This window comes from Haliaeetus albicilla, chromosome 7 (genome assembly GCF_947461875.1).
Source record: "Haliaeetus albicilla chromosome 7, bHalAlb1.1, whole genome shotgun sequence".
NCBI classification, from domain to species: Eukaryota; Metazoa; Chordata; class Aves; order Accipitriformes; family Accipitridae; genus Haliaeetus; species Haliaeetus albicilla.
In genome coordinates this window covers 9109084-9136304 of record NC_091489.1, presented here as the reverse complement: position 1 = coordinate 9136304, position 27221 = coordinate 9109084, and the positions used below count along the sequence as shown (strand labels likewise).

At 35.7% G+C, this 27221-nt stretch overlaps 1 protein-coding gene across 9 annotated transcripts in view; it reads left to right on the top strand.

Annotated features, from left to right (window-relative positions):
- The window catches only part of QKI (QKI, KH domain containing RNA binding), a 165267-nt gene that overhangs the window by 53583 nt on the left and 84463 nt on the right, over nt 1-27221 (top strand). For all 9 annotated transcript variants that reach the window (XR_011325362.1, XR_011325364.1, XR_011325363.1 and 6 more), the window contains exon 3: nt 11861-11977. Coding sequence is in view for 6 of the 9 variants with exons in the window: in XM_069786886.1 (XP_069642987.1) it covers nt 11861-11977 (117 nt within the window). In the remaining 3 variants the exon portion in view is untranslated. The remainder of the gene's footprint in view (nt 1-11860; nt 11978-27221) is intronic.

Genomic DNA, 27221 nt, shown 5'->3' with positions numbered 1-27221 from the left:
TGAAATTATATGATGGAAGTGTAATTTTGCTGCAGAAAAAAGAAAAAGAAAACAAAATCCTTAATCCTAGAACAGTCTGGAACAGTAAAACTCCTTAGTAATCACTTAATTTTAAACTAAATGGTAAATGTCTTGGCATAAATGTTTATGTCTTGGGTTAATTTTTAGAAAACTGAATTGAGCATTGGTTAGATGTGGTAATTTTTCAAATGTAGTAGGTTATAGGATATATAGGGTTTTGGTGTGCTCTTAGATAGAATGACCTTCAAATTAGCAAAATAATTTATGAACAAATGATGTTTGCTCATTAGCAGCTAATCTGGCAAAACAGTGCCCTTGAGATTAAAGATACTTTCTTTGTGTTAACATATAGAAATATTTTTTGCATCTTTTCTGCCTTTGATCACACATATATACTCATTGTGTTGAAAAAATCAGGTGGAATCTTCTGCCCAGAGGAGCTGAAAGTAGATTTTATGGGAAGATTGTGTTATATTTTGTGGTTGTGTGGATGAGAATTATGTTGGTACACTAGATAACAAGAGAAATATATTTTGAAGATTTTGATTTTTGGATGTACAGGAATTATTGCATCCTGAATTCTTATAGCTGCATGTTGAGAATGAATTCTGACAGATACCTAGTTCAAACAGATAACAAAGGAAACAGTACGTTAGCTTCTCTGACTAGTTGTAATGCATTCAGTTAACTAGGTTTAGCTACTGCTGAGGTTCTTCTGTCGTGTGTTAGAAATTCTGTGCTAAAAATTAAGTGTTATTTAGATAAATTTCTAGCTATCATGATAACATTTTATTAAAAAAAATGAACATCTGAAAGAAACACCAAGTATTTAATCTGAAAACTTGATAATTTACTCAGGTTCTCTTATAAAATGCAAGTTAAGAATTAGGAGAAAAAAGTTGTATACTTCAGTGTGTGTGGTTTTGGTTGGTTTGTGTTGTGGTTTTTGGGGTTTTTTTACTTTTTGTTTTTTTTAAAATTTGTGCTCAGGAATTTCTTTTTTTCTTTAATACAGAAAGCTCTATTACCATTATTAAAATGACCTGGAAAGCTAGCCTGATACTTTTTTTTTCTCCTTTTTTATAAATCTGATCCATTGTATTTACATGGGGTTTGTAAAGCTGTTTGTCAGTTAAACAAGCTCTCAAAGCCTTCAGCACAGAGGTTATTAGAGGTGAATAATGTGGATTTAAAGGATTTGGTAATTCATTCTAAATCCCAGCTATACTTTTAAATGCATTTTTATTTTTTGCTTTTTTTAGAGGAGCATTTTAAGCATTAGGATGCGGTCTGCTGAGTAAAAACTGTATTTTATTGACATCACATGGATAATCTGGTTTGTCTAGTTTACATCTGCAGTGATCAGAAAAAGATTCTGAGCTTTTTGAATGATCACCAGTGGCTGATATTCTGCTCAGTTAAATGAAGGTAAATAATCTGGTAATTGGCAAGTGACCTCTAGCAATAAAACTAACCTTGCAGAATTGTGGCATCTCTAAATGGAATAAATTGATATTTTTATTGTAAGATGGTTATGTTCTTTAACGTTGCTGTGCTGTCTTGGGGCTTTAACTGTACAGTGCTGCTCCATAAAAACAATTTAGTTTTTATTGTAGCAAGCAATATATTTATTAAAATTTATCACTCAATTAAAACGACGTCAGTTTTCTATCTGAAATTACATGGTGTGCTGTTTGACATATTCCAGAACACAATTTGAAGCAGTTTTTAATTTGTTAAATAATGTAATGTTGCTGGAATATAGGCACTAGCAAAGAGAACATTATAGCTGAGTAGGGCTCAGGGTTACCCTTTGGAAAATGTAATACTTGCAATTCTTGTAACTAATAGATTTACCTTTTTAAGGTGAAAAATAAAAATCTAATCCCCCCCCAAATCCTGATTTTTAGTATTAAAAGTTCTTAAAAGTCCTTATTTATTCTACTCCCCGTTTTAATGTTACTCAGAGAACTTTATTAGTAAGAAACAGTAATAAACGAGCAGTTCTTAAGGTAGGCCAGACTGTTTATTATGGTAATCCATCCCTGAAATCATGAAAGCACGTATTGCTGATGCCCAAGAGGGAAGGCTGCAGTTCTTAATCTCACAGGGAGAAAGAGGTGTTACTGTTCATCATGGATTCTGTACTGTCTTATTAAAGCTTTACTGGAAAACTTAGATAAATCTGTATCAACATTTCATATTAAAAGACTGTGTGCCGTCCCTATATAGGCAAGGTCTGTTTACTAACTGGCCGACAAATGCTAAATATTATGCTCAGTTTTGGTCAGCCAGCTGGCTTGCAGGGTGTGCATGTTCATTCAAGAGATTTTAATTCTGAACATAATGTTAACTATTCAGTGTCTGAATTGTCCTGATGCCATTTTACTAGCTTTCTGGATGGGGTGATTTAGAGGTTAAACAGCATGGAGGAGGACTGACTCCTGTATGCTATGCCCATAAATACGCCAGTGCTTAGAACTGAGATTTAAGCCGTTCTCCCCTGCCCCAAACAGTGCTCACTAGTGAGCTTGAAAAACTTTCTGGAGATATTTCTCCTTTCTGGAGATCCCATGGAATCTATGCTGTTGCAATTGACTTAAGAAGTTGTGCTTAAAAAAAATTAAAAAATAATCTAATTTAAAGGAACTTAAAAAGTTAACAAAATTACTGCTGCAATAACTGCATTATGTAATACCTAGGTTAAATGTAGATTTGGGAAAGAGTAGTAGATGTAGGTATTTGTATGGAGAGAGCTCATTTACTCTTTGTTACTAGCTGAGTTTTTCATTGTAACCTCTGAGATGTCTAATAAGCAAAACCTCTGCACTAATGCGTTGTTTTCATATTCCTGTGGATGCTGATACTTTTGTATAATGTATCCCAGACTTCAAACCAGTGAATGTTAACTTTGTTCTCCTGCTGCAAAAATACTATATGTTTTAGTAATATATTACAACTATGTTCATATCCTTTATTTTTGCATTAGTAAATATTTTACTTACAGAAGCTTTTGAACTAGACTAAACTTGTCTTACTCCCACAATAATTATCAGTTCTTGCCTGTAACAAGATGGGTTATTCTCTGGCTTTGATGTTGGGAAGTGATTATGGTAAGTGAAATAGGACCCCCCCCCAAAAAAAGACCATAATCTGTGTTAAAAAAAAGTATACACTGAACTAAATAAAGATGGAACCAGTCTTAGTGAATTACATATGCACTGAAAATTATGATTGACCATTTACTAAACTAAGAAAAACAAAAATACTTTCATTATCTTCTTTTTTCACCAGTGATAAAGATTTTTGCTTTATTCTTTGTGACAAATAAAATTTTAGAGAATTTGACATACTTCAGATATTTTTAGCTGTAATGACCCTTTTATTAAATGTCAGGGATTAAATTTCTCACACTTGAAGTAACACCAAAGGTATTTCAAATGGTGTGCTAGAGGTTTTGGTTTTGCTTATCCACCACAAAATTACCTAATCACAAATACGAAAGATCCTGACTTTCTGAGGGTTGATATTCTGTATTTTGTTCTCCAGTACCTTAGTAGTTTTATTTTTGTGTTTAAGTGATGAAGAAGAGATTTGATGGTAACTTATATGTGTAAATTTCTTACAGCACAGCATTTCTAATTTACTACTTCATCGCTTAAATGCTTCAATAGTTCTCATTTAGCTTTGATTATAGTATTAGAATGGCGTATGCGAGATACACCCAGCAAATATAAGTGGATATATTTGACATAAGCAGATTATACGTGTCATGCTGGTATTCACTACATATGTACTTTGGCATTTACTTGGTTATTTTGCTTGGAAAACATGCTGCGGGGTGGAGGGAATGTTTCTCATGTGTTGTTGTCTGTAGCCTCTCTTTTATTATCAGTAGGTGTTTGTGGAAGAAAACAACTTCACTGTTGTCACAAGTGGTCTTAACTACCTAATGTTAGTTTATATGTAAAAATTAACTTCTGTATATGGTTACTACCGTCCATGTTCACTGACAATGTTAATACCATCTGCTCTGTCAGCTTCCTCTCCCTGTAAAATCTCATCAGACTGTTTTTTTAACTATGCAAAACACTTGCCAGATTCCACTGAAGCATATTTAATCCTCAAAATACATGCTAATGCAGTCAATGAAAAATTTTGCAATTTCAAAATTGTTTTATTCCTGAAACATTATACTTTGTCCATTTGATTTCTTAAATGTGTACAAGTAGCTCTATATGTAAACATTTTGTTCCTTGTTTTCAGTTAATCTATGGTATGGTCACTGAGTAAGCTGTGTATATGAGGCACTTGTTTTTATTTGGTAGTAGTTCTTATTACTGCTTTTCTTCAACAAAAGCTGTGTAGCTGTTTTTTGTTGTGATGAGTGTGGTGTTGAACCACTGGAAATAATAAGGCATGAAATACATCTGAGGTTTTCTATTCATGGAAGAAGAGACTTTCTCTTTCCTTAATCACCACCTATCAAAAATCTAGTGGTATCATCTTCTGTACTGGATGAGATAGTGGTAATAGTTCAAAGTATTTCAAGAAAATATTTTGACTGAAAAAAATGGGGGGAGCTGTAAATGTGAACTGAAAGGCTATGTCTTTAATCAGTTCCTGCTCTTAGCTTACCATTGGTGGCAAATTTATTCACGGTCATTTTGAGTAAGGAAAAGAAATCATTTCCGTGTACATGTTAGTTCTCTTAAAAGTATGTCTATGTGTGTGTTTGTGTGTGTATATATATGTATATAAATATACATCACTACAGCTGCTCTTGTGAAAAAAAAAAAGCCAACTTTGTGACAAAGTTATCATTGTGAAAACGGGTATTTGGTCATGATATGTTAATTTAATAAATATTGGAAAATGTTACTGCTGGAAAGCATATTCAGTTGTAAGATAGGATATATTGCCTATTTAAGTTATTTCTATTCTCCTATAAAATGTTTCAGATGAAATTTCAGAGAAAGTAGTATCAAAGCTACCTATATATGTTATGCTACAGTTTTGTTTTCTTTATTAAACACTAAACTACCTAACTGAAAGTATATGATCTTACCTTCTTAAGGTTTAATATGCTGTATTTTGTTTTCCAGTACTTCAGGTGGTTTTATTCTTTTTTCAAGTTACAGGCTTTCAAAAAATCTAATCGGATGTTTTTTATGATTATCTAAAACTCAGCTTAGAGCAATTCAGGCTTTTTCTGATCAATGCAGAAGTATCTTATGGAAAAACAACTGTATTACCAGTATCTTAAAACAATGTTCCTTTAAAAAGAAAATGACAAAAAAAAAAAACAAACCCAAATTTGCTAATTTTGGTGGTTAGTGAAAGCTTTTGTTGGGTTCAGAACCTCATCATCTGAGTATTTATGACGTGTTTTGTCAGCGTAGTGCTATTTTTTTGTCTTCTGTGGTAGTATTTCCAATTTTAGTTTACATATAAATATGTTTCAATTAAATGCATTAACTACTTCATCAAAACCATGCATGAAAATAAGTACTCAAATTTAATGGTAACTTTAAGAAATTTATTAATACTTAGGAGTAGTGTTAATCTTGCTCACAAAGAGGAGTCACATTTAACAAACAACATTGTGAGTGTCATACACATTTATCGCGCTTTTTTTTGAATGCCTTTCTCTTTTTGCTGCAGTTCCTTCGTGTCTCTTCATTACTTCATTTCCACAGTTAGCACTTTAGCCTGTAACTGTCAGATTAAGTCATCTCTCAAATGGTCTTGGAATAGGACTATTGTGATCTGAAGACACGGAAGGTCCCCCCCAAAATGGCTAAACTGACTGTTAGCGTTGCTGCTTAAGATAAAATTACCAGATGTTCTCCATTATAACATCCAGTTTTCAGTTGCTTCTTAACCTTGACATATTTTAACCATTGAACTATGCAGAGCCTTGGTCTTCAGCTGCTTTTTATTTGGTGGGGAAAAGCATATGAAAATGAAGTGAACAGGAAATGCTGCTCTCCATGTCTTTAAAAAGCAAACTAAAACACCAGGACATTTTGAACTACATTTTTGGGATGCTTTAGTTTGTTTAATGTATTATATACAGTCTGAAAGATGATCTGGGTATGGGAAGGATGAATATAAGATACAGTTTTCTGTGTTCATGGAAATCCACTTAACAGCTGGCAGAGTTATGGCTAACACTTAAACTGAGCTGTAAAATAAAATACCATAATTGGAAAAAAGTATGAATAAGGGAAGGGCTAAGTTGCTTTCTAACTGATGCAGAAGTCTGAAGTTTTTGTGTCGTGTTACAGTTTAAAAAAAGAGGAATTCATGATGTGTGAAGGTAGTCTCAAAATGGAGAACAAGTTTTCATGTATGGCATAACTATACTGAAGCTTATTTCTACAGACAGTTAAGAATTAAACAACACAATCAAGAGTGGTTATTTATAGTTACAAGTACTCAGTTGTATTAACTACAGTGGGTTTTTTTTAAGTAATTCACAGGATTTATGTGATTTTTCTAAGTTGGAGATCCGAAGGTGAGACCAAATGCCATATTATTAGAAACGTAGACATATTGCAAAGCATTTGCTGTGGATTATTGGTAAAGAAAGGGCTTTTTTTATTGTGCGTTCAGAATTTTTGCTGAATTTAAGTATTTATTATTATGTTTTAAAGTATTCTTAGTTAAAGTCAACACGAAGCATGGTTTTGGTATAACGAGAAACTACTGAGGTTTTCCTGAGATTTTCCTTAAAATAAAGTTTAGACTGTGGTGAAAATGTTTGTACTCAAATATGCATTGTATCTGAGTACCTTCTAAGCCTTTTCTTGATTTACTTGAGTTGAAATAGACTTTAAGAATAGCTTGTTTGGGCTTTTTTCCAGTGATAAGTAACTAGATCTGCAAATTTAATGTATAGTAAATCATTGGAACATTTGCGAATAAGATGGTAGAATAAATTAGTTTTTAATTGAGCAAAATAATTGTTTAACCAAATGCATGTGCTTTTGTTCTGTCTTGCTAGATTTGGATATTCCAACCAAATCAGATTTTCAAATTATTCTCCAGTAATAAAGGAAATAATATTTTTTTTATCAGATAAATTAGATCTTGCTATATCTTTCAGGTTTCAAAGGAAAACACAAAATACAAAAGGCACGACAATAGTATGTAATTTAGTACTACTGGACTCCCTTAAGTTCCTCAGATTTTAACTTGCATGGCAAGTTTCTTAAACACTGCATTTCCCATACACTGTAAAAATCAGACATGCTTCTTTGCAACCTTATACTAGAAAAGTATCTTTAGCATAGATCATTCATATTTTCCTTTACTACTTTTGTTCTGGGTGTAGGGGCTGGTGAGGTACAGGACTATAAAAGCACCTGCTCTGCTTGGGAAACAGCTGTTCTGTGCATAGGGAATACAAGCTGTTTTATCAGGGAATTTGTGATGCAGTGGACTTGTTAGGTAGGACACCAGGTAGAAATTTTGTCAGCTCTTGGGAGCATCAGTTGCTACAGAGTAATCATTAATATCCCAGAGTAGATGCAAACATTAGGATTTAGAGTAACTTTTTTCCCAATATGTTTGTTTCTGCTTAAATATCTTCAGTAACAAAGATCCTCATGTACAGAGTCCCCCAACATATGCTGTCTGTCTCTTTTCTTAAGAGTGTGTATTTTGGGCATCTTCTCAAAGAAAGGCAACAAATGTCTTACTAAAGGATCTTGCTGCTGTGTGTATTTTGTGCATGCTGGAAACTTCAAGCTTGTAAGGTTAGCAAACTAAGGGAATGGGAGTGATGATGCAGAGAAACAGGCAGAGAGGGAGAGTGACATGGTGTAACTGGTTGGAATTTCAGCAAAACGGTTCAGCACCTGAGCTCCACTAGATACTCTAATTCTTGGCTTTTTATGAATATTGTCAGTTTTATATGCTTCCTGGGTCCCCTTATTGTTCCTAAAATGTAAAGGATTCTAGGTGGTGCATAGAATGCTTTTGTGTTTATGCACATCACAAACACATTCTTCTGGAGGTTGTTTCTTGAGTTCTTATTTCAAGTTTGTATAGGAAGATTTCAGAACACAAAAGTAAAACTTAGTTCAGCTTTTCAAAACAAAAACAACCCCCCCCCCCAGTAAAATAATTGTGAAATACCGCAAGTGAAAATGTTAGATGTACAAAAATATATTTGGTACCGAGATACATTAATTTGGGGGAAGGAGAAACTAACTTGATAAAGGAAAATGAAGTATTTTATTGCTTTTTCTGTATTGTTGATGTAGAAGCAGTTAATCTTAGCATGGGTCACTTCTGCTAATTTTTAACATACTTGCTAATTCCGACCCGTGTGAGCTTGGGTACATTCAAAGTAATGCAGTCTTAAATTGGTCAAACTGATTTGTGAACCGCTGCTGTTTATTTTCTAGCAATTCACAGGGGGAAAGGTGAGTCCTAGAGGATCAGACAAGTGCAGAGTGCGAAAAGCTGTAAGAAATTACAGGGAAATATTCCTAGCTTTGGTTCTGTACAAACGTTAGAACGAACAGTATTCCTGAACACAGGTGTGGTGTTTGTAGGGAGACACAAGGTGATGAAAAAGAGTGCGATTGGGTGAGAGTATGAGACAAAGAACTCTTGAGTTAAATGTGATTAAAATGGTCTTTTGAATTTGTCAGATGTATCTGGTTCTGATAATTCTGCTTGATAATCTAGCTGGGCTGGCAAGTAAGGGAAGCAGTAGCTCCTGATACAGCTGGATTCTGGTAAAACTTTTGAGACTGTCCAGCTAGAAGGCTTAGTCTACACTGTGTTCCTGAGTTGTGGTCTGCTGGTCACTACTCTCTCTACCTAGACCCTTCACAAGACAGAGTTGTTTTTTTCCTATGGAATTCTCAGCTAGGAATTTGAGATGGTAGTCTGAGGAACTGAACGCTGACAGTGATCCATTGGTACAGAAGCTTGGGGATCATTTATTAAAGCAATAGTTAGCTTAAACTATGATAATTGATTACTGATGACTTAATTAAGACTGCACCTCAGGTGGGGTCCTGCAGCATTTTCCTTCAGCTTGGATCTCTAACACATTCAAGAATAACTTGGTTGATGGGATAGAAAGTATGCTTAGAAAACAATTAAGTCATACCAAATGCTTTTAAAGATGGAATTAAAATTCAAAACTGTCTTGAAATTAGTATGCTTGAAGTCAACAATGTGGAATTCATTATGCAAATGTAGAGCAATATGTTGTTGTAGGGGGGCATAAAAATTGCATATGAATAGAAAACAGGAAAACTGGCAAGGCAGAGGTAATGGAGAAGAGTATCTGGGGTCAGTGAATGTTGAACCAAACATAGGAACTAATTTTTTGGAGAGGGAAAGAGAAGCTGGGATGTGTTAATAGGATTATGGTTTGTAAGATATAATTGTTCTGAGTAACTTAACCTTGTTGAGGTCTCAGTTGAAGTATTGCCTTGTCCAGGCATCCTGCTCTAAGAAATGAACAAATTGGAGGGCCCAAGAGAGGTAACAAGAACAGTCAGGGTTTTAGAAAGAATATCTATCCAGAAAAGGTTCAAGGTGCTAATGCATACAGTCTGGAAAGAAAATACAGGGGCTTTGAGCTACCTTGGAACAATTTGTGAAGGTTCTCTGTAAGGAGAATATTCTGGGAGTAGCTGGAAAAGAAACTGGCTTAACATTTAACAGAATGTGTTGCCGTTTAAGTCAGCAATTTCTCAACTAGAAGCCACAGTTCTAAATAGTGGTCAGACAACATGAATAAGGTTGCAAGCTTGAGAGTAATACAAATTCCTGCTTCTTTTCTTAGTAACGTAAATTGTTCTATTTAAATGTTGTATGCAAATCATCTTACCTTAAAATTTGATTATTCTTTTAATCATGATCCAAGTTAATAAAATATTGGAGACTGCTGTTTTTCCTGGGAGATAGAGAATGTAACGCTAGTCACCTTATGTGTTGGTTAGAAGAGTGGTTTAAAGTCACGTTTGTGATATTATTTTAGCTTTACCAGTGGAAGGGGATAGATATCTAAAGATTTAGTGTGCAGGAAGTGTGGTTGTGGAGAAAAGCAAGTAAGATGCTGTTTATGTAAGATAGTGGCATGATTTTGGTATTAAGCATGAAATGTGTAACAAATGCAGGATTTTGATAGTATTTCAAGGCTGAACTTTTATCACTTGTAGCTGGTTCATTGCTTTATCCAGTCTTAGTGAGTCTTCTTTAATTTCCTATGGTTCAGTTTGTGTATGTGTTCAGAAGTACCTTGAATCTTTATTTTTTTCCCCTGATAGTTGATTCAGACTTCATAATATGTCTTTGTTTTTTGAGCTTGAAATACTAAATAGTTTTGGGAGTGTATCTTCCCTATGAACACTTTAGCCGTTGTGAAACACGATTATTTTTGTTGAAGAACTTTAATTTGCTTGTGTTCATGATTTCTGCTGACTTCTAAATGTTTTCTGGTCTTTGCAGTTTTATAAAGATTTCAAATATGTTGAGCTGTAGTACTCAAAAACAATTTTAATTAGCTGAGGAAATAAAAGCCAACAACTTCTTCACAATTCCATTGAATGGTTTTGTTTACCATCATCTAAAATATCCAGACTTCTGTCCTTACTGCAGAGTTTCTGTTCTCTTAATATCTTCTTTGAATTTAATCTTCAATCTGAAGTGCCTAGGTTTATGTATGTATCCTTAGAGCCTGGTGCTTCATCTTTGCACTGTAGCTGTCACAGTGTACTGCTATATGTTCTTAATGCTACCTTTGTTTAGCGCTTTTTTATTTATGTCATAATTTCCAGAATGTGTGATTGAAAATAATGAAAGGGGAAAAAAAACCTGGAAAATAACTAGGAAATAATGTTATGTATTGCTAAATGGTGGTATTACTATATTAAGTGTAGGCAGGGCGTTGACTGCTGATATTGAAGTTAGCCAACTAAACGTGAAATACTTGCTCTATTTGTATGCACAACTGAGTAAAGGATACAACTTATAAAAAATGACATGTGTTTTTGTCATGTGTCTGTATATACACATATATATACACACACATTTTATATTTTTTTATATATATGGCAAATACAATGTTTTCCAGGCATGTTGCCCATGAAACCTAAAGTGAATACATAGCAAGCCTCAGTTTTTTTCCTGAAGGAAGTGCTATGGCACAGGTAGACAAAGAAGAGTTTCTGTAGGTGTGGGTGGCTGGCCGGCCAGCAGCATGCTGTCCAGATCGAGCCCACCAAAACAGCACAGAAGGGTGAAAAAGGATGTTTTCTGCAGGCTCCTTAGCTGTAGGCAGGGAGCACATGAATAGTGGGTCTAGGGTCCTTTCCTGAAGGCCCTGTGCTGTTATGGGATGGGACCTACACCTGGCACCCCATCAGTCCCACCACATGGAAGCTGTGTGTGTGTCTCGTTACACAGCCACAATGCCTGTGTTTCTGTGACGGGATGCACGTTGTTGGCCTACCCACTAATGAGCATGTCTGGTCATGTTAGTGATGAGGGAGGGTGGTTTGTAGTTTCTGTAAGATCTCATGTGATTTAATGAGGAGGAAATTAGGACTGCCACTGCCCTAGAATACCAGATGTTAAACTTAAAAACCTGTTTTCACCTAAAACCTGGATCCCCCAAAGCAGGGGTCACAAAGGTATCAAATATATGAAAATAGTACTTACCTCATTCTTTAACCTCAGGTATTTAGAGTTCTAAAGTGATAAAGAGTTGATGATGCTTTAGAGACAGAAATATATCATGTTAAATTTTAAATTAATTTTGTTTACTTGCTTTTATAGAAATAATTTTTATTTATTCCCTCCCCAGTTTAACTTTGTTGGAAGAATCCTTGGGCCCAGAGGACTAACAGCTAAACAGCTTGAGGCAGAAACAGGATGCAAGATAATGGTCCGAGGGAAGGGCTCAATGAGGGACAAAAAGAAGGTAAGCTCTTGAAAGGTAGCGTAGTTTCAGATGCATAGTTTTATTTCCTAAGAGAGGGTAAGCTCATGTCTCTCTTACTCTGATTTGTTGTGTTCTTACTATATGCTTTTTCATTTTCTAGTGGTTTTTTACAAACTTAGTAAATAACACAACCAATCCTGAAGAAGTTAAATGCACATGCTCCATAATGGTGCGGTTGGGAGTCTTAACTAGCAATTATAAAGTATTCTTCAGTGATAACTTCTAATCATGCCACGTTTCACAAGGTAAAGGTAAAAATTGAAGTTAAATGTATTTTTCTAAGGAAGAGCTGTTAACCTTAAAGGTGTCCTTAAAAACTTTCTTGTATTGAAATACCAAAGTAGTGATTTGTGCAAGCAGTGTGGATTGGAAAAAATGTTTAATGTATTTCTGGCAGTGAATTCTGTCCGAATGAACCAAGAAGCACTGTGTTTCTGGATTTGTTTTGTGTTCAGGTGGAGTTGCAATGTAGTTAGGGCTGTTCCTTGCCCTGACCTATATAATATGTGCTCTGCCCATATAAATAGGGAAACTATACTTTTCAGGATAGAGCCATCCTGAATGTTAAGTTGTTTTGGGGTAACTCCTGTAAGTAATTTATTTTTGCAGGTTTATTTTATAGCTATTTTCTTCCATCTCTGGTTACTACTACTGAAGTTGCACCAGCATCCTCACTGCAGTTTTGAAATGTGCACTTAACAGTATGCTTTTCCTCTTTGTTCCCATAAGTATTATTTCTTTTGGTTCTTTCTTTAGAAAATACCTTCTTTTCCTTATCTGATCAGCCACATTCTATTGATACATTTGTAGCACATAACAATTAAAATAGAAAGCTAATGTGTCTACCCAGTTAGGAATCTCAGACCTCCCAGAGCTTATGACTGTGTCCCTTTCAAACTTCATTTGATGCCTCTTGTTTTCATAATCTGCTGTAATACTGTTACCACCATTTCTCTTACTCTACCGATAGCTATTTTGGAAGTTTACATTGCCAGCTTTTGAGCAAAGATCTATTCTAACCTAGAGAGTTTTTGGTTGTTTAGGTTCTGTAGAAGTAAGAAGGCAATGTTGTCTTAAATGCTTGATTTATGAAGGTTTCTCTTTTTAAAACATTATAGTTCATGTCCTGAATTCCTTCTACCTCTTGGCTGGGGGGACATTTAACATATAAACAAGTCCTACTGTTGTGGGGTTTTAGACTCTAAATGGTTAAATAGAACTTGTAGAGTTGATATTTTTGTATAGGATTATGAAATACAGATTTCCTACAACTGGGGGGTGGTAGAAGATTCTGAGTATTAAAATTTCACCATGCTTCACCCGACATACCAAATAGCGTGGGTGTAGATGCTGTATTTTGAAGGAAAGTGTATGACTGCCAATATGCGAACAATCTTAATCACATAGCTTTGCTTGTGACTGTTAATAGTAGTCAAATTTTTACATATTCTATCGTATTGTTTAAAAAAATGATATCCTGGGGCAGGAGGTTTAATAAAAATATTGCCTCCCTTTAAGAGTTTGCAAACCTCACCTAGTTTTTATGAGAAAAGACTATTTGATCTACTCTTGAAAGCTACCACTTTTTGGCTGGTAGATGAATTGGATGTTAAGACTTCTGATTATTTGTGTAACAAAGTAAATCTTCACTATGTGGAATATACAAAAATTTAGTTTGCAACGAGTGAATTCTCAAACTCACCAATTCTGAAGAGAAGCCTGATACCTTGAAAAAAGTGAGTACGTAAAAGTTCATTCAGTTTTTATCCTATTTAAACAGTGTTTAAAAGACATTGTATTTTTATCAATAATGCAATTGTTATATTAATTTATGGCCAGATTTTAAGTTTCTTGCTGCTCCCTCCTTGTTTAAGGAATGGTAATTCTGCATTGGTGTAGTTAATCAGGAGTTAGGTTATGTAACTTTTTTCTGAATAAAAATGTTAGTTCTGGTTCATTTATGTTCATAGATATCATAAGGTAAAACATTTAGGCCTCTGTTCTTTAGAAGGTTTGTAAGTATAGATTGAGGCCCCAAGCTTAATGGTCCACAAATAGCATCTCACTGTTAGTAGTGAACGTATGTATATTTAAGATAGTCATTAACAATGATGGTCTGATACATCCTTAAAAGTTTTACAGATTGGCCTTGCTGTGTTGAAAAGCACACTTAGTTGTGTTAGCAATAGTGATACTTGCAATCAGCTACAGTAGTGTAAAAAAAAAAAAAGCTGCATCTGAGGTCTCAATTTTTCTTCTGAAGAGATCCCTTCCCCTGTAAATGTTTCATTTGCAGACCCTTTCATAGAAAGCACTTAGAAGAGTAAAGATTACTTCAGATTTCTGGAAATTGCTGTGTGTTCCTTGGCCTACATGTCATAATCCCTCCCCCCGCCACTCCATCTCTTCTCTGTCCTTCTTGTTCATACTAGCCTAAACAGAAACCGAAGTGGCCCAATGAATTCCACATCAGGTATGGCAGCCATTTTCCAGTGTGTAACTAACAGTGCATTTTTGTTGGAGCTGTACAGCCTTCATTCTTTGAGTGCTTTTTATATTAGGTCCCAGTGAAGGTATGTCCAGCTACCGAAGATGTTCTGTTTCTATGCTATCGGCAGGGCAGGCACTTAAGTACCACCAGCCAGCGTCATGTGCTTGCACCATGTCCTTCGTCACTCTCAGCTGCCAGCTAGGATAAGCACATTCTCTACAATCTTGTTGGTCACCACGACATGTTCCGACCTATCCGTTCAACGTTCATGTAGGTCTTGGAGTTTGTGAAATGTCTATTACAGAATCACAGAATGGTGGAGGTTGGAAGGGAGGGACCTCTGGAGGTTCTCTTATTTAACACTCCTCTGCAAGCAGGGTTGCCTGGAACAGGCTGCCCAGGACCATGTCCAGACAGCTGTTAAGTTTAGTGCCCACGACCTCCCACCACTGTGCTTTCTTTGGCAGTCAGTGCCTTTTAATGATAACTGCCTTTTTTTTTTTTTTTTTTTTAATTTTCTCAAGGGGCTTCTCTTTTTGCAGGTTCTACTTCAAAATGCTGATGCACTTCCAAGTGTCAAATACAGAAGTAATAGTATTCTCTCATGGAAGGTTAGGTTATGCTAATTTTTTTTCAACACCCTTTCCTTTTATCTAGGGTCAATGTTATTTGGAAAAGTGAGTATTCAAGATTTTTCCAGATTTTGACTGAATTGCTTTGAAATTTGGAGGAGATAAGAAATGTAGGTTAATTTGTACATATATTTTGTAAGTATATTTGATATCTGCAAACCTGATTGCCCAGTGCTAGTTATAGAAGAGATGTTATTGGATATGAGAAGGAATTAATTACTAAACCAGTGTCAATCCATACTGTGACAGCTACATGGTACTAAATACCATCTCCCAGAGTAAACAGTCCATCTAGTTTTCTCTTCCTACCTTGCTAATGGTTGCAGAATCCAAGAGAAAATACAAAGACTGATGTGCTGGAAAATAAACCATCCGGATTTGCTTTATAGAAAATTTTACTCTCCTGTGTGAGCCTATGAACAGAAGTAATGAATTGGATATCTTTGTCACATGGCCAAATCACTTGAACTAGCATCAAATCTTCAAACTTGCTGACAGATTTCCCCCAGAAAGCAAGGGAAATCCTCAAATTGTTTGTATCTGAGGCTCAGCTGGTAATCAGAACATCTCTCTAGGCAGCTTTAGACAAATTTAAAATCAAAACCTTAATTACTGAGAATATTGTGATTAGAGCCTGGAGGTACTTGAAGGAGATTATTGGGGAGGGAAAGGGGTTGCAAGCATTCATCAAAAGCTAATGAATGCGTAACTTTATTAAGACCAAGGCATTTTTTGCTTAGTCTGAATGTACTTTTCATTAGGTAATGAGGAAAACTAGCAATTTTCTTACCATTCAAAGAATACTACTTAATGAAAGAGAAGACTGTCCAATGATGGATAAGCAAAATGTTGGTTTTTGTTATCTCCCTTGTCTTACATGAATTCCTTAAAACAGACATTGACGCACCCATAGGGAGTCAGCTCTGTGCTCTTGAACACATTGACTGCCAGTATCTCACTTAGAGGGGTATGCAGCCTTATGGCATCAGGCTGCTGGCTTGCGGCAGTCTTGGTCAACTGCATTGTTTTTTCCCATTTCTTCCTACTTTTAGTCAAGAGTCTCTTCTAGAGCAGTGTGTCAGGACAGAGCATCATTCATTTTTACTTTGTGAGGAAGCATCTCGTTATGATATACAGAATTTTTTTCTTAGAATTGGTTGTTTCAAAGAGAAAGGCAGGCAGCTATGCAGTTCTAAATTTGAAGAACTCAGTGGCTTCATCCAGTGCAATAGCTTCAAATCTATTGCACTTCGCTCTGTATTAGATCGTTTGAACTGATCTGTGGTTCCTGACCTACAGCTTACTTGTTCCTGCATCACTGTTCACCTTGCAAGCAGAAATTAGGTGAGGTTTCACAAAAGACAAGCTCTTGGTTAGTACCAGTCTTGACCTTTGGCTGGTGCAGAGTTGCCACAGTAAGTAGATAATTCCATTTCTTTGGACTGTCCAGTTTTGTTTTGTTTTTTTTTTATAGTAAGGCTAAAAAGGAATTAAAAAATTATCCTTGGTACCTACACAAAGCTTGAGGAAAAGATTAGAGTGGCAAAATTTAACTGTCTTGTGATCAGGATATTTTGCTACATTTACATTCTGTGTAGAATTGAAGTATTATGTTTGTAATATTTAATAACTTTTAGTCTCTGAAATACCATCAGATATGCTTTGATTTCTAATGGAAAGTCTTAACAAACATTCAGTTTAGCTTATAAAGTGAAGTTACTGACATTAAATAAGATGTACTTTGTAGTGCATCTTGTTAAACAAGCCCTATTATTGCTACCCTAATTATAGGATGCTCAACTTTTACGTTCTGTAAAAAGTACTATGTGTGAACAAATAATAAAGCTATGGTGCTGACACATATGTTGAAATGGAATGTATTTAGCATATGGTAGCAAAAGGTAAAAGTTGTTCTGTGTTTCAGAACGAAAGGTTGACCATCATTATTCTTGTCTTCTGGGAATAAATTGCAAGGCTCAGGCCTGTTGCCTCTAAAATCTGCCTCTACACACAAACATGTTGCTGCTGTTTGAGAGTTTCATATATCTGTGTTGAGAAATCATGGCCATGGTTTGGAATGGCAATGTAAAAAAAAATTCTGTAACTAGTTGCAAAGGTGGATTTTTGGGTATTTGTCAGTACTGTTAGGAATAACGGGGGATGGGGGGGTGGAATTCTTTAAGTGATTGGGGATATTGGCATGTGAAAGTGAAAAGCAAGTCCATATACCTAATATGTGACTAGAATGGCTGTCCTTTTATTTTAAAAATAAATTAAAAAAAAAAAAAAAGGAAATCCTTTTCTGATAATACCAGTGGGATTCTGAAGGTTAAATGCTTACTTTTAGAACTATGACTGTCAGAATCCCATGCCAATATCCATCATTCAGGGTACTATTTCTTAAAATTAATTGTCTTCTACGTATCAGAAACTTGCTGGCTGAGGCAGTGGCAGTTCAGCATGTTGGGTATCATAGATCATGCTTTGTTAACTTTTGTTGCACATGAAAGCTGCAACCTGTCTATATAAGAGACTGCTAAACTGATGGATACATTCACTTGCAATTGCTATCAACCTCTGTGACTATACATTAAAGTCATTGTATGAGCAGGCTGCTCAGCTAAGATTGAGGTATCACCTATATAGCATGTTCCTGAATCTACTGCATTCAGGTTATAAACTTTTATTAGAAAATTATTTAAGGCATTCAGAATGCAGTATTTAAGATATTACCCTGGGAACAATTAACTTCAGTGTCTAACATCTTCTACAATGAAATTTCCTCTAAACACACTTTCTCATACGCACGCATGTCTGCATTAAGCTTGATTTCTCAAACTGATTTATCAGACTTGGGAGGCTTTCTTCATACTTAATTTTTGACCACTGTATTAATTGGCCTTTTATTCTTAAACTGACTTTAAATGAAAAAGTCTTATACATATAAAGGTCCTACTGAACTTACATATTCAACATAGCACAACTGCCATTTTAATACACAGTGAAGAATGTACCATATTAAGCTGTATAAGAATTTGTATGTAGCTAAGTGGTGAAGAAAAATCCTCTAGCTTAGAATTGAAGCCTGTTTAAGAATATACTTGGTGGTCAATACCGCTTTGCCTTCCTAGAGTTTCATTGTTAAGGATAAGATGTAATGAAAATAATTTCAGTTGCTTGTAAGCTAGTATGTTTTTTTTCAGTAGTGGAAGAAATAGGCTTCTCTATTCCAATTTTAAAACCTTTATTGCATTTGTAACCACTTATTTTGAACACAGGAGGAGTTGTAAAGCTGGATTTTAATATTTTCTTATTAAAGAGTTGCTGAAGTATGGCCTTTTTCCCTTTTCACCCACAAAACAGAAGTCTCTTGAGTTATATCCCTGGTATGCTGGGAGCGGTGACCCTCTGAAGAGATAAGAGTTTACACGATTAGCTAATAATATAAAAAAGGAAAAAATAATCACAGGGAAAAAAAATCTTCTTAGCAAGTTACTGATTTACTTGCATATTTAAATACTAATGGCTGACTAGTAGAAACTATACTTCACGAAATTCAAAAGGCAGCAATGTTGAAGGTAACAGATGTTATTTCTTGAATTAAACCCGACTGAAGGCTGACTGCTTTTAAGCCTGTTTATGGGGGTTTTGTAGTCCAGAGTTTCTAGAGTATCATCTTTGAAGTCTTACCTGCATACATCTTTTCTTTAAGTAAAAACTGTTCAGTTCACATTGGTGGCAATGAAGAATACAGTGTAGGCACAATTAGCTTAGTTATGTATGGGAAAGTGCATTTTACAAGAAGATAATGTTTTCCATAAGCTTTATATAAGATCTGACAAACAGTTCTTATTTGAAGTAATTTACTGCAAAAGTCTTTTCACTTAACAGTCTGAGGAGCACTGTTACTTTCAAGAGCAGAATGATTTTATTTTGAAGGACAGAAAAATTTAGGTGCCTTAGGGCCTTAAGAATTATTGCAAAGCAATATTAATCTTTCAGAAAATATTACTGATATGTATCTAATGCAGTGCATATATTTAGGTAAGTTTCTCATACATACCTTTGCTTTTTATTGGCTACATACTGAAAATATCCAGTATATATTGGATATATTTCTGTATGTGCTCTATACAAAGTTGCAGCTTTGAGCAGATTTTACCACTCTTAAGGCACGTTTTCCTATGTAATATGAGAAGTAGCTGAAGCCTTTGACTATGATTAACTTTGATATCAAAACTTGATTATATGTCATTTTGTTCTGAGAGCAGTTAAACTGGTAAATAGTGAACTGGTTATTGAGCTAATTAGGTATGGAAATAATTGACTTAATGGCATTAAAGAAGTACTTTGTTAGAGACACTGGAAGCTGTAGGCTGGAGGAGCATAATCGAAGCCATGCTAGTAGAAACCAACTTGAATTATACTTTACTTTCCTTTTATTTTTTTTCTGTCAGTTTCCTGTGAGCAAAAAACCTTATGGTCAAGAGGCAAGAGAATCTAGATAATGTTAAAATTGGAGAAAATTAGCACGCAGTGTAGTGGAAAAGGTATATATCAAGGGAATCTTGAATCATTGCCTGAACATCTGTGTATAAACAAGTCTCTAGCTTATAAATTAAAATTCTGTGTCTATTGAACAGTAATTGACTCAATCTGTACCATGGTAGAAACTGTCTTTCTGCAAAATTACTCCTAAGCTTTTGTTAGGTGGGAAGCACAGAGTGTTAATTGTGTTATACAAAGTTGACTAGGCTACAGCTCACAGCTGTTTGTATCTGGCCTTTGAACAGAAGTTTTGAAAGGCTTGGGGGACAATTCATACTGAATTGTTTTGAGGTATTGACAAAACTGTCTGCAAGCATCTATTTACATTTTACTTTGTCTAGTAAAGTAGCGAAAGAAGTGAATGGTTTAAATAATGAAAACTACTTTAACCTGAAAGTTTTTCCACACTTATTCAGCAGAAACAGATGAGAGACAAGTTACTGAACTAGGTGAGACTTTGTTAGCAGAGTATGGGCATTCTTATGTGCAGTCATGTGATTTCTTAGAACTTTAATCTTCTCTTGCAGGGGTAATGGTGTTGACCGTTATCTAATAATACTAAAATGAGGGAGCTGATTCTTGTGAGATTCCACAAATGATAGATTCAGTGATATTTCCCTATCTTCATGATGTGCTGTGAAGGACAACTAGTGGTTTTGCACACTTTACCACTGTTCTCGTTTATCAGCACCATTGAACTCTTTCTGGATTCTAGATTTTTCTAGGCTTTAACCTTAACCTATTGGGCTGCCCTTCAGTGGATGGTTTTGTGTTTGGTATATGGTTGGCTTTTTTTGAACTTTTTTAAGATTTAATGTTGTGATATTATAAGCTTGCTTACCAGAAATAATTTGTGTTCAGGGTTCCGTTTTGAGTGTTTGCTGAGTATCATGAAACTGTGCTTAGATTTCTGTGTTGGAAAGATCATATTTAGTTTGAGGCTCATGGGAATTTCCCTGTCCTGTATGAAGATTGAGTCTACTTAAATGCGGGAATGGAGGCAGAACCTGTTGATTCAGGGTGGAAAGCAGCATGCCTGTGTGTTTCCCGAGTAGGCATCAGTTCTTGGCAGCTCTTGGTTCTCTGTATTTTTGAGGGGGCTGCCAGCAGGCAGAATACAGGTTATTTACCATCCTGGATATGGCTCCTTAGGGTCAGATTTAGCAATTTTACTGAGGCTGATAGGAAGGCTCTTTAGCATGGATCAAAAGAGTAAGCACAGAAGAAGATGCCACTATTGCTGAAACTAAATACTTAAGCTACCAATTGAACATTTAGAGGATAGAGATATTTGACTTTCTGCTACTTTACTTGTCTCTATCCAGAAAACAATAATCTGTAGTGTTTCATTGTGGTGAGATACTGGATTCCTTTTCAACTTGGAAAAGTGAACTGCATAGTAACAATCACAAACTGTAATTCCCAAAATGTCCAAGTCGTTTGCCATTTAAACTTGGTTTTAGATGATTACAGTTTTCCCCTTTTCTCAGATTTCTGTGTCAGCCTTTGTCTTGCCTAGACTTGGATTAAAATGGATGTTACTAATCACAGGTTACCCTTTTGCTAGGTATGGCCTACGGTATAGTATGCTAAGGATATGAATGAAATTCAAGTAGCTGTGTAGATGTTAATGGTATGCAGCGGGACAGTATCCTTACTTTACAGTTTATCCAGCTATAGTTGCAAGATTTTATTGTTGGTCTTTACACTGTTCAGATATAGAGGGATTTATTGACAGTTGCACATTTTTATTAGCCTTTTCTGAGAATAATTAGCAGTTTCTGTCTGCTAATTATTCACATTTTTCACATCTTTTGGGGCAGTAAATGGGGAATATTTTGATGAATGTAGGACTCACTGAAGTGCATGCACACTGTGAAATGTGTTTAAAACTTATATCAGTTTAAAGTATGTGTTGAGTACCTGCATGAAAGGATGAAAATTTGTTCAAATGTTTGTTAAGGCCAGGTACACAAATCTGTTTTTCTGTTAAAGAAAACTTGTTACTGTTACAATAGTAGAAAACTTAAGATAGCAATGGCCAGTACTGAACTTGCTTGGAGACTGTTTAACTTAAGAGAATCTGACATTCTGTGTAAATTATCTGATTTGACTGTTATGTGTCACAAACTCACTATGGAACACACACAACACACAGTATTCATGCTTGCTTGACGAATTTGTTAATGTGAGTAATTCCTGAATGTAATTTGGATCATAAATCAATTCAGTACTATATTCCTACAAGACAACCAAAATCTCATCCTCTAACCATAATAATAGCCTGAAATGAAGAAAACATTAAGCTGGTTTTGGGTGTTGAAAGTAAAATCTGCAAAACTGACTTCATTCAGGCAATCAATAGCTTGTGTGTGCCTGACAATGTCTGGCAGCTGAAGTAACAGGAAGACTCTGGCTATAAGGAAAAAAAAAAAAAAAGAAAAAGGGAATATGAAATTCTTGGGTGGTTTCGTTAGAAGGTATTTATAGAATTATGTAGAAAACTTGATGAGAACAGGTGGAATCAGTACAGGGAGGAGGTGTCTAGTTGATATAAAAAATGTCATGAATTTGCCACAGAGTTGCTGGGGAGGACCAGGATGTTTTCATGTGTGAAGAACTAATATTTCTGGGGAATGAACATATACATGCACAGTAGTGTAGAGAGCAATCAAAAATAATTTACGGAGCAGTTATATTTTCATATCAAGAGCTATGGGAAATTTTTTTCTTCTTGAGTCTTTGTAGGATCATGAATCTCTCTGTCGTGGTTTAACCTCTCTCCCTCAATGTTTCTCTTACTCTTGTTTTGAACCAGGTCAACACTCCCCGCCCCCCCCCCCAACTTCATGAACTTCTCCCTTGTTTCGTAAGTTATATTCATTTTCCTTGCTTTGACATACAGTTCCTCTTAGCTCTCTAGGGAGACTTTCTCTGGCTATCTTTTTCCATCTTGATCCTTGCTGACCTCCTCCTGAATGGTCATGTGCTTTATAAATCATTGTAATAAAAGGAGGGTTAATTTCCATGGTGCTTCATTTATCTTCTGAATATGAGATGCTGTGAAAGTGCACCAGACTGAGTTTTGGTTTCTAGCAACACTTTATATATTTGCGTGAAGGTAGCAAATGATACAAACACTGGAGTCAAAATAGTGTTGCAACTGGGGGACTTCAGTAGTTCAAGCAAAGAAGGTAACACGGGGCATAAGAAAATCAAGGACAGATTTCTCATGCTACTAACTAATTAACAGTTAAAATGATTTAACATGCAGAAGACCATCTGAAAGGGAATGAAAAAATCCAACAGCAAAAATATAATTAAAAAATACTTCCTAAGAGTCAGGGTCATTGGTGAATTTGCAGTATTTAATTGCCTCAAAGTTACTGGAACATGAACTCTGAATGTAGTAGCTTTTGAAGAGATGTGGAGGGTGTGGAGAGTAGATACCAATGTTGCCCTAAGACTTGGCTAGAGGTTTCCATAGGTAATTTGTAGATGTGACATGAGGAATGAGTAAAAATTAAAGGTTAAGATTAATTGGTATCTCAACTAGAATTCTTGAAATCCCTTTTGATTCCTGACAGAAGTAAAATAGGCAATGTAATTATGAACCTAACTGTCCTGGCTTTTATGCATCATTTTGCAAGTATGCTAGTGGTGTTTTTCCATGCACAAATGGAAGGAATTTGTCTTCGAAAGCAAAGAACAGCCTATTAATTGAATGCCTTGATCTGGCATGTGGCCAGTGAGTGCATATAACCTAAATGTTTGGATATAATACTTTATTATGTAAATTATGATAATAAATTCTTCTGTGGTTAGTAAGTCTGGTGCAGGTGTTATTTTTTTTCCCAATCTTTCCTACTCTTCTGACCATGTGTCATGACACAAGGTTGGTATACCTGTTTTCAGTGAGGATAACATTTCATGGAGGCAAAAAGGAATTGGATGTTTTGGTGTGGGGTTATTTAATTATTTGGAGGGGTTTTTTAAATTACTTTCTTTGAGCGTTGGTATTGTGATGGTTTTCTTCATTGGATTTTTCTTCTTTTTAACACTGTTGATATCAATTTATCTTAAGAAAACTTTTTCCAGCTCAATAGCCAGCAAAACAAGACCCTAGTGTTATGAATGAAAAGCTGAAAACTGGTCTTTCCATTCTCCTGTCCTCTCTTGATAGAGTCTGAGTGTTGTACGTGTACTGTCTCTGCAGTCTGGAGCTCTGGGAACAGTTCCCAAAATCCTGTCTAAAGCATGGATATGGTCTCCTAGTTCTCAGTGTTTTTTCTCTTCTGGCTCCCACGTTTCTCCATGGCAAAATGCCAGTTCCTTTTCTATCCATAGGATCTTTAAACTCTGGATGACAGATTTTGATGTTTGGGCCTAGATAAACTTTTTTTTTCTTCTTTGTAAGTGTCATCAGGTACCTTAATTGATTGGTCCTTAGAGTTTCTGCTGTGGTGGTCCTGGGAAGTGTAAGGAAAGAAGTGCTGAAAGCATGGTCCATTCTGTGGGAAAGCTGCTGTTCATTTTAGCAATTGCATGTTTGTGTTGAATAAGAAAGAAGCAGTTTTTTGAAAGATGGAACCCCTAGCACGTTAATATGATCTCTGTCACTGCTCTTGTACAGTTTGGAGTATTTTTATAAATGGTTATCTGGAATGTTTAGTCCTGCAGCCATACAGAAATGATTAATGCTTCTCTGGCAATTGGACATTGCTAAAGGATTGGAATGCCAAACTACATTTAGCAGACTGTCCGAATTCACCTGAAGTACCTGACTGATTTAATTGATCCACTTGACAGAATTATTTGGGAGCCACTTAAGATGCAGTACGATTGATTTCAAATGCCCCACATATTTACTACCATGTGTATTCAAGGGAATTTAATTTTTAGGTTGCTGGGGGTCTCGGGGAGTGGTGGTTTTTTTTTTACCTAGCTTGCTGAACTGACAAAACATATTGTAAATTTAATTTGAAGAACTAAAAGCTAGTAGTTAACAAAGAAATTTAAAATTTAGCATGAATTTTTATAAAGGAAAAATATAGGTTGTTTTGTGTTGATAATACATGTTTTATTTTCTCTCCATCTAGTGAGAAAGTGGGCTTCAAATGACCAAGCAGTTTTTGAGGTGACTTTGAAATAATCATTTATGTTTCAAGTTGAAAACACTGGAATTGAATGTTCACTTAAATTTTGACTGACAAGAAGACCTAGAATTTGAATCTCTTAACTCACACTGACTCATAACAGCATTAATCAGAAGAGGTCTTAAGATAAGCTGTGTTACAAGCCAAAATAAGTGATACGTTTTATAGTTATTAATGTGGTTTGAAATACTGAAGCTAATCTGGAAATTAGTCAATCTGTGGTGAGGAGACAAGGGTATTGCAAATGCCAAAATTGTTTTTTGCAGCCTGACTAGTGGAATTTTTCAGTATCCAGCCTTTTAAATGATAAGTTCAATTTAGCTTGAAATGCACCTTTTAAGAATAGTTAGTTTGGTAGTAAAATTAACCTTCCCTTAAAAAAAACCCACTTCCCCATTTCTAAGAAAAATCAGATACTTTGAATTTGCCATGTCTCCTATATACACCTGAAGAAACAAATGTTTTAAAGAGGAAAAACACATTTCCTATTGATTATCTGTTTCAGTTCTCTTAAGGAGGTCTGATTTTATTTGGTTACTGCAGGCTTCAGACCTATTGTTTGCAGTCTAATTGAATACGTGTTTCATGACTTCTAGTAGAAGAATCTACCAGGTAGAATAAAGTGTAACAGGTTAAAATGCATCATGTGGCCTGTTACTTGTGTTCCTATTAAACCCACTTTCAATAGGCTGTTGTTGCAAGCTGGAGTGTTAAGTATAATTTGACTAGATAATGCTGTACCACCAATCTTGCCGGATGCAGAAACTGGCAAGAATCTGGCATTTTGAGTATGCTTTTCGGATCCTGGCCTTTCACAGTGGTAGATACAGGATTTTTCCAGCGTCTTCCTTGGAGAACCACATAATAGATGGGAGAGTGTTTGCAGGGGGACCACTGGGAGGGAATATTCGGGTTCCCCTGTCAGCAGTATCATTCTTTACATCGGGCTGTAGTGGGTAGGAGTTTAAATACGCAGGTTACGTTTGCTGCTCAAACAGTTGTTTATCGTGACCCTTAGGGAAGAAGCAACATAAGGGATATAAATACTGCAATGGCAACAACAGCAAGCTGACAGGCCATGAGTTTTGCCTTACTGGCTGGTTAAATAAGGCTCCTTTATTGCAAGAGGAGGGAAAGATAAAATCAAGTTGAACATTTAAAGGAAAAAAAATGAAGCGAATTTGAAGACCCTCAAAATGTCAAATAATTTGTCACACACATTCATCTGTTGGCTCATAAATGTCAGTTCTTGTAAAAAGCCTTTCCAGTGTTTCCTTGGATCTGAGTTTCCAGAACATTTCAGGGCCTGCAGCTAGGCTTCAGAGTTAAACTGATTTTTTTCAGGTTTTTAAACAGACCGCTGAATCGGGCATCTCTTATAATTTTTGCTGCTTTCCTGACCTTGAAAAAGGATCTGTGCTTCTGCAAGAGACATCTTGAAGGGTGGTTGGCAATCATGGAATCAACTAGGAAAGCATTTTATTTACTTCAGTTACCTGGCTTGAAAACTAAGCCTTAGGAAAGAACTGTTTCAGCTTCCTTTGTTAGTGTACGTTTCCTCACAGCTGAGTCACTGAAAACACAGGCTTGCTTTTAGGGATCTTTTTTTCCCCTCCTGTTAGCTTGGAGGTGATTTTGTGATCATTTAGAAACAACTGACCAATCCCTGCCCCCATCCCATTTTGTTCTTGCTTCTTTAGAGTTTTACAAGACCAAGCTTTCAGACTGTCAATGATAGACCATAGTTGTGGGTAACAGTATTTTGAAGACTAGTCCATCTAATACTGCAGTAGTTCTGCTTTTCCAGGCGCTTCAGAGCTGCTGCCAAACTTCCTTTCCCACCATTTTAACCTGTGATCAGTGGATCTCTGAAACTGTGGGCTGCTTCTAGAGGCCCCATGAAATGTGTCATAAAGAACCAAGCTCATATATATGAACTAGGTGCATGAAACTGTCAGTCTGCTCTTCTAATAGAACATGTCTATGGGTTCTCAAAAAAAAATAAAAAGGGGTGGTGTGTCAAAATGCCTTTTCTTGCCAAAATTGTACTAAGCATGTGGTTTCATAGTGACTTTCTTAATATGAATGTATTTTCAAAATACACTGGAAAAATAGATATTCAATAATTCTGCATTTTTAGCTGTGAAATTTATTACCAACACAGTATCATTAAATATACAAACTAATGAGTTTTTGTTAATTTGAAGATGCAGTGAGCTTAGGTATTGGTAATAACAGTAGTGGGAAAAGTGCCCAAAGAATATGGTATTTAGTTCCAACTTAGTTAACCACTATCGTGTATGTATTAAATTAATTGTAAGATCGTTTTCATTCCCTGATGAGCTGTGTTCTGGGTAATGCGCACTCCCATATTTGCTTCTAAAACCCTGATAAAT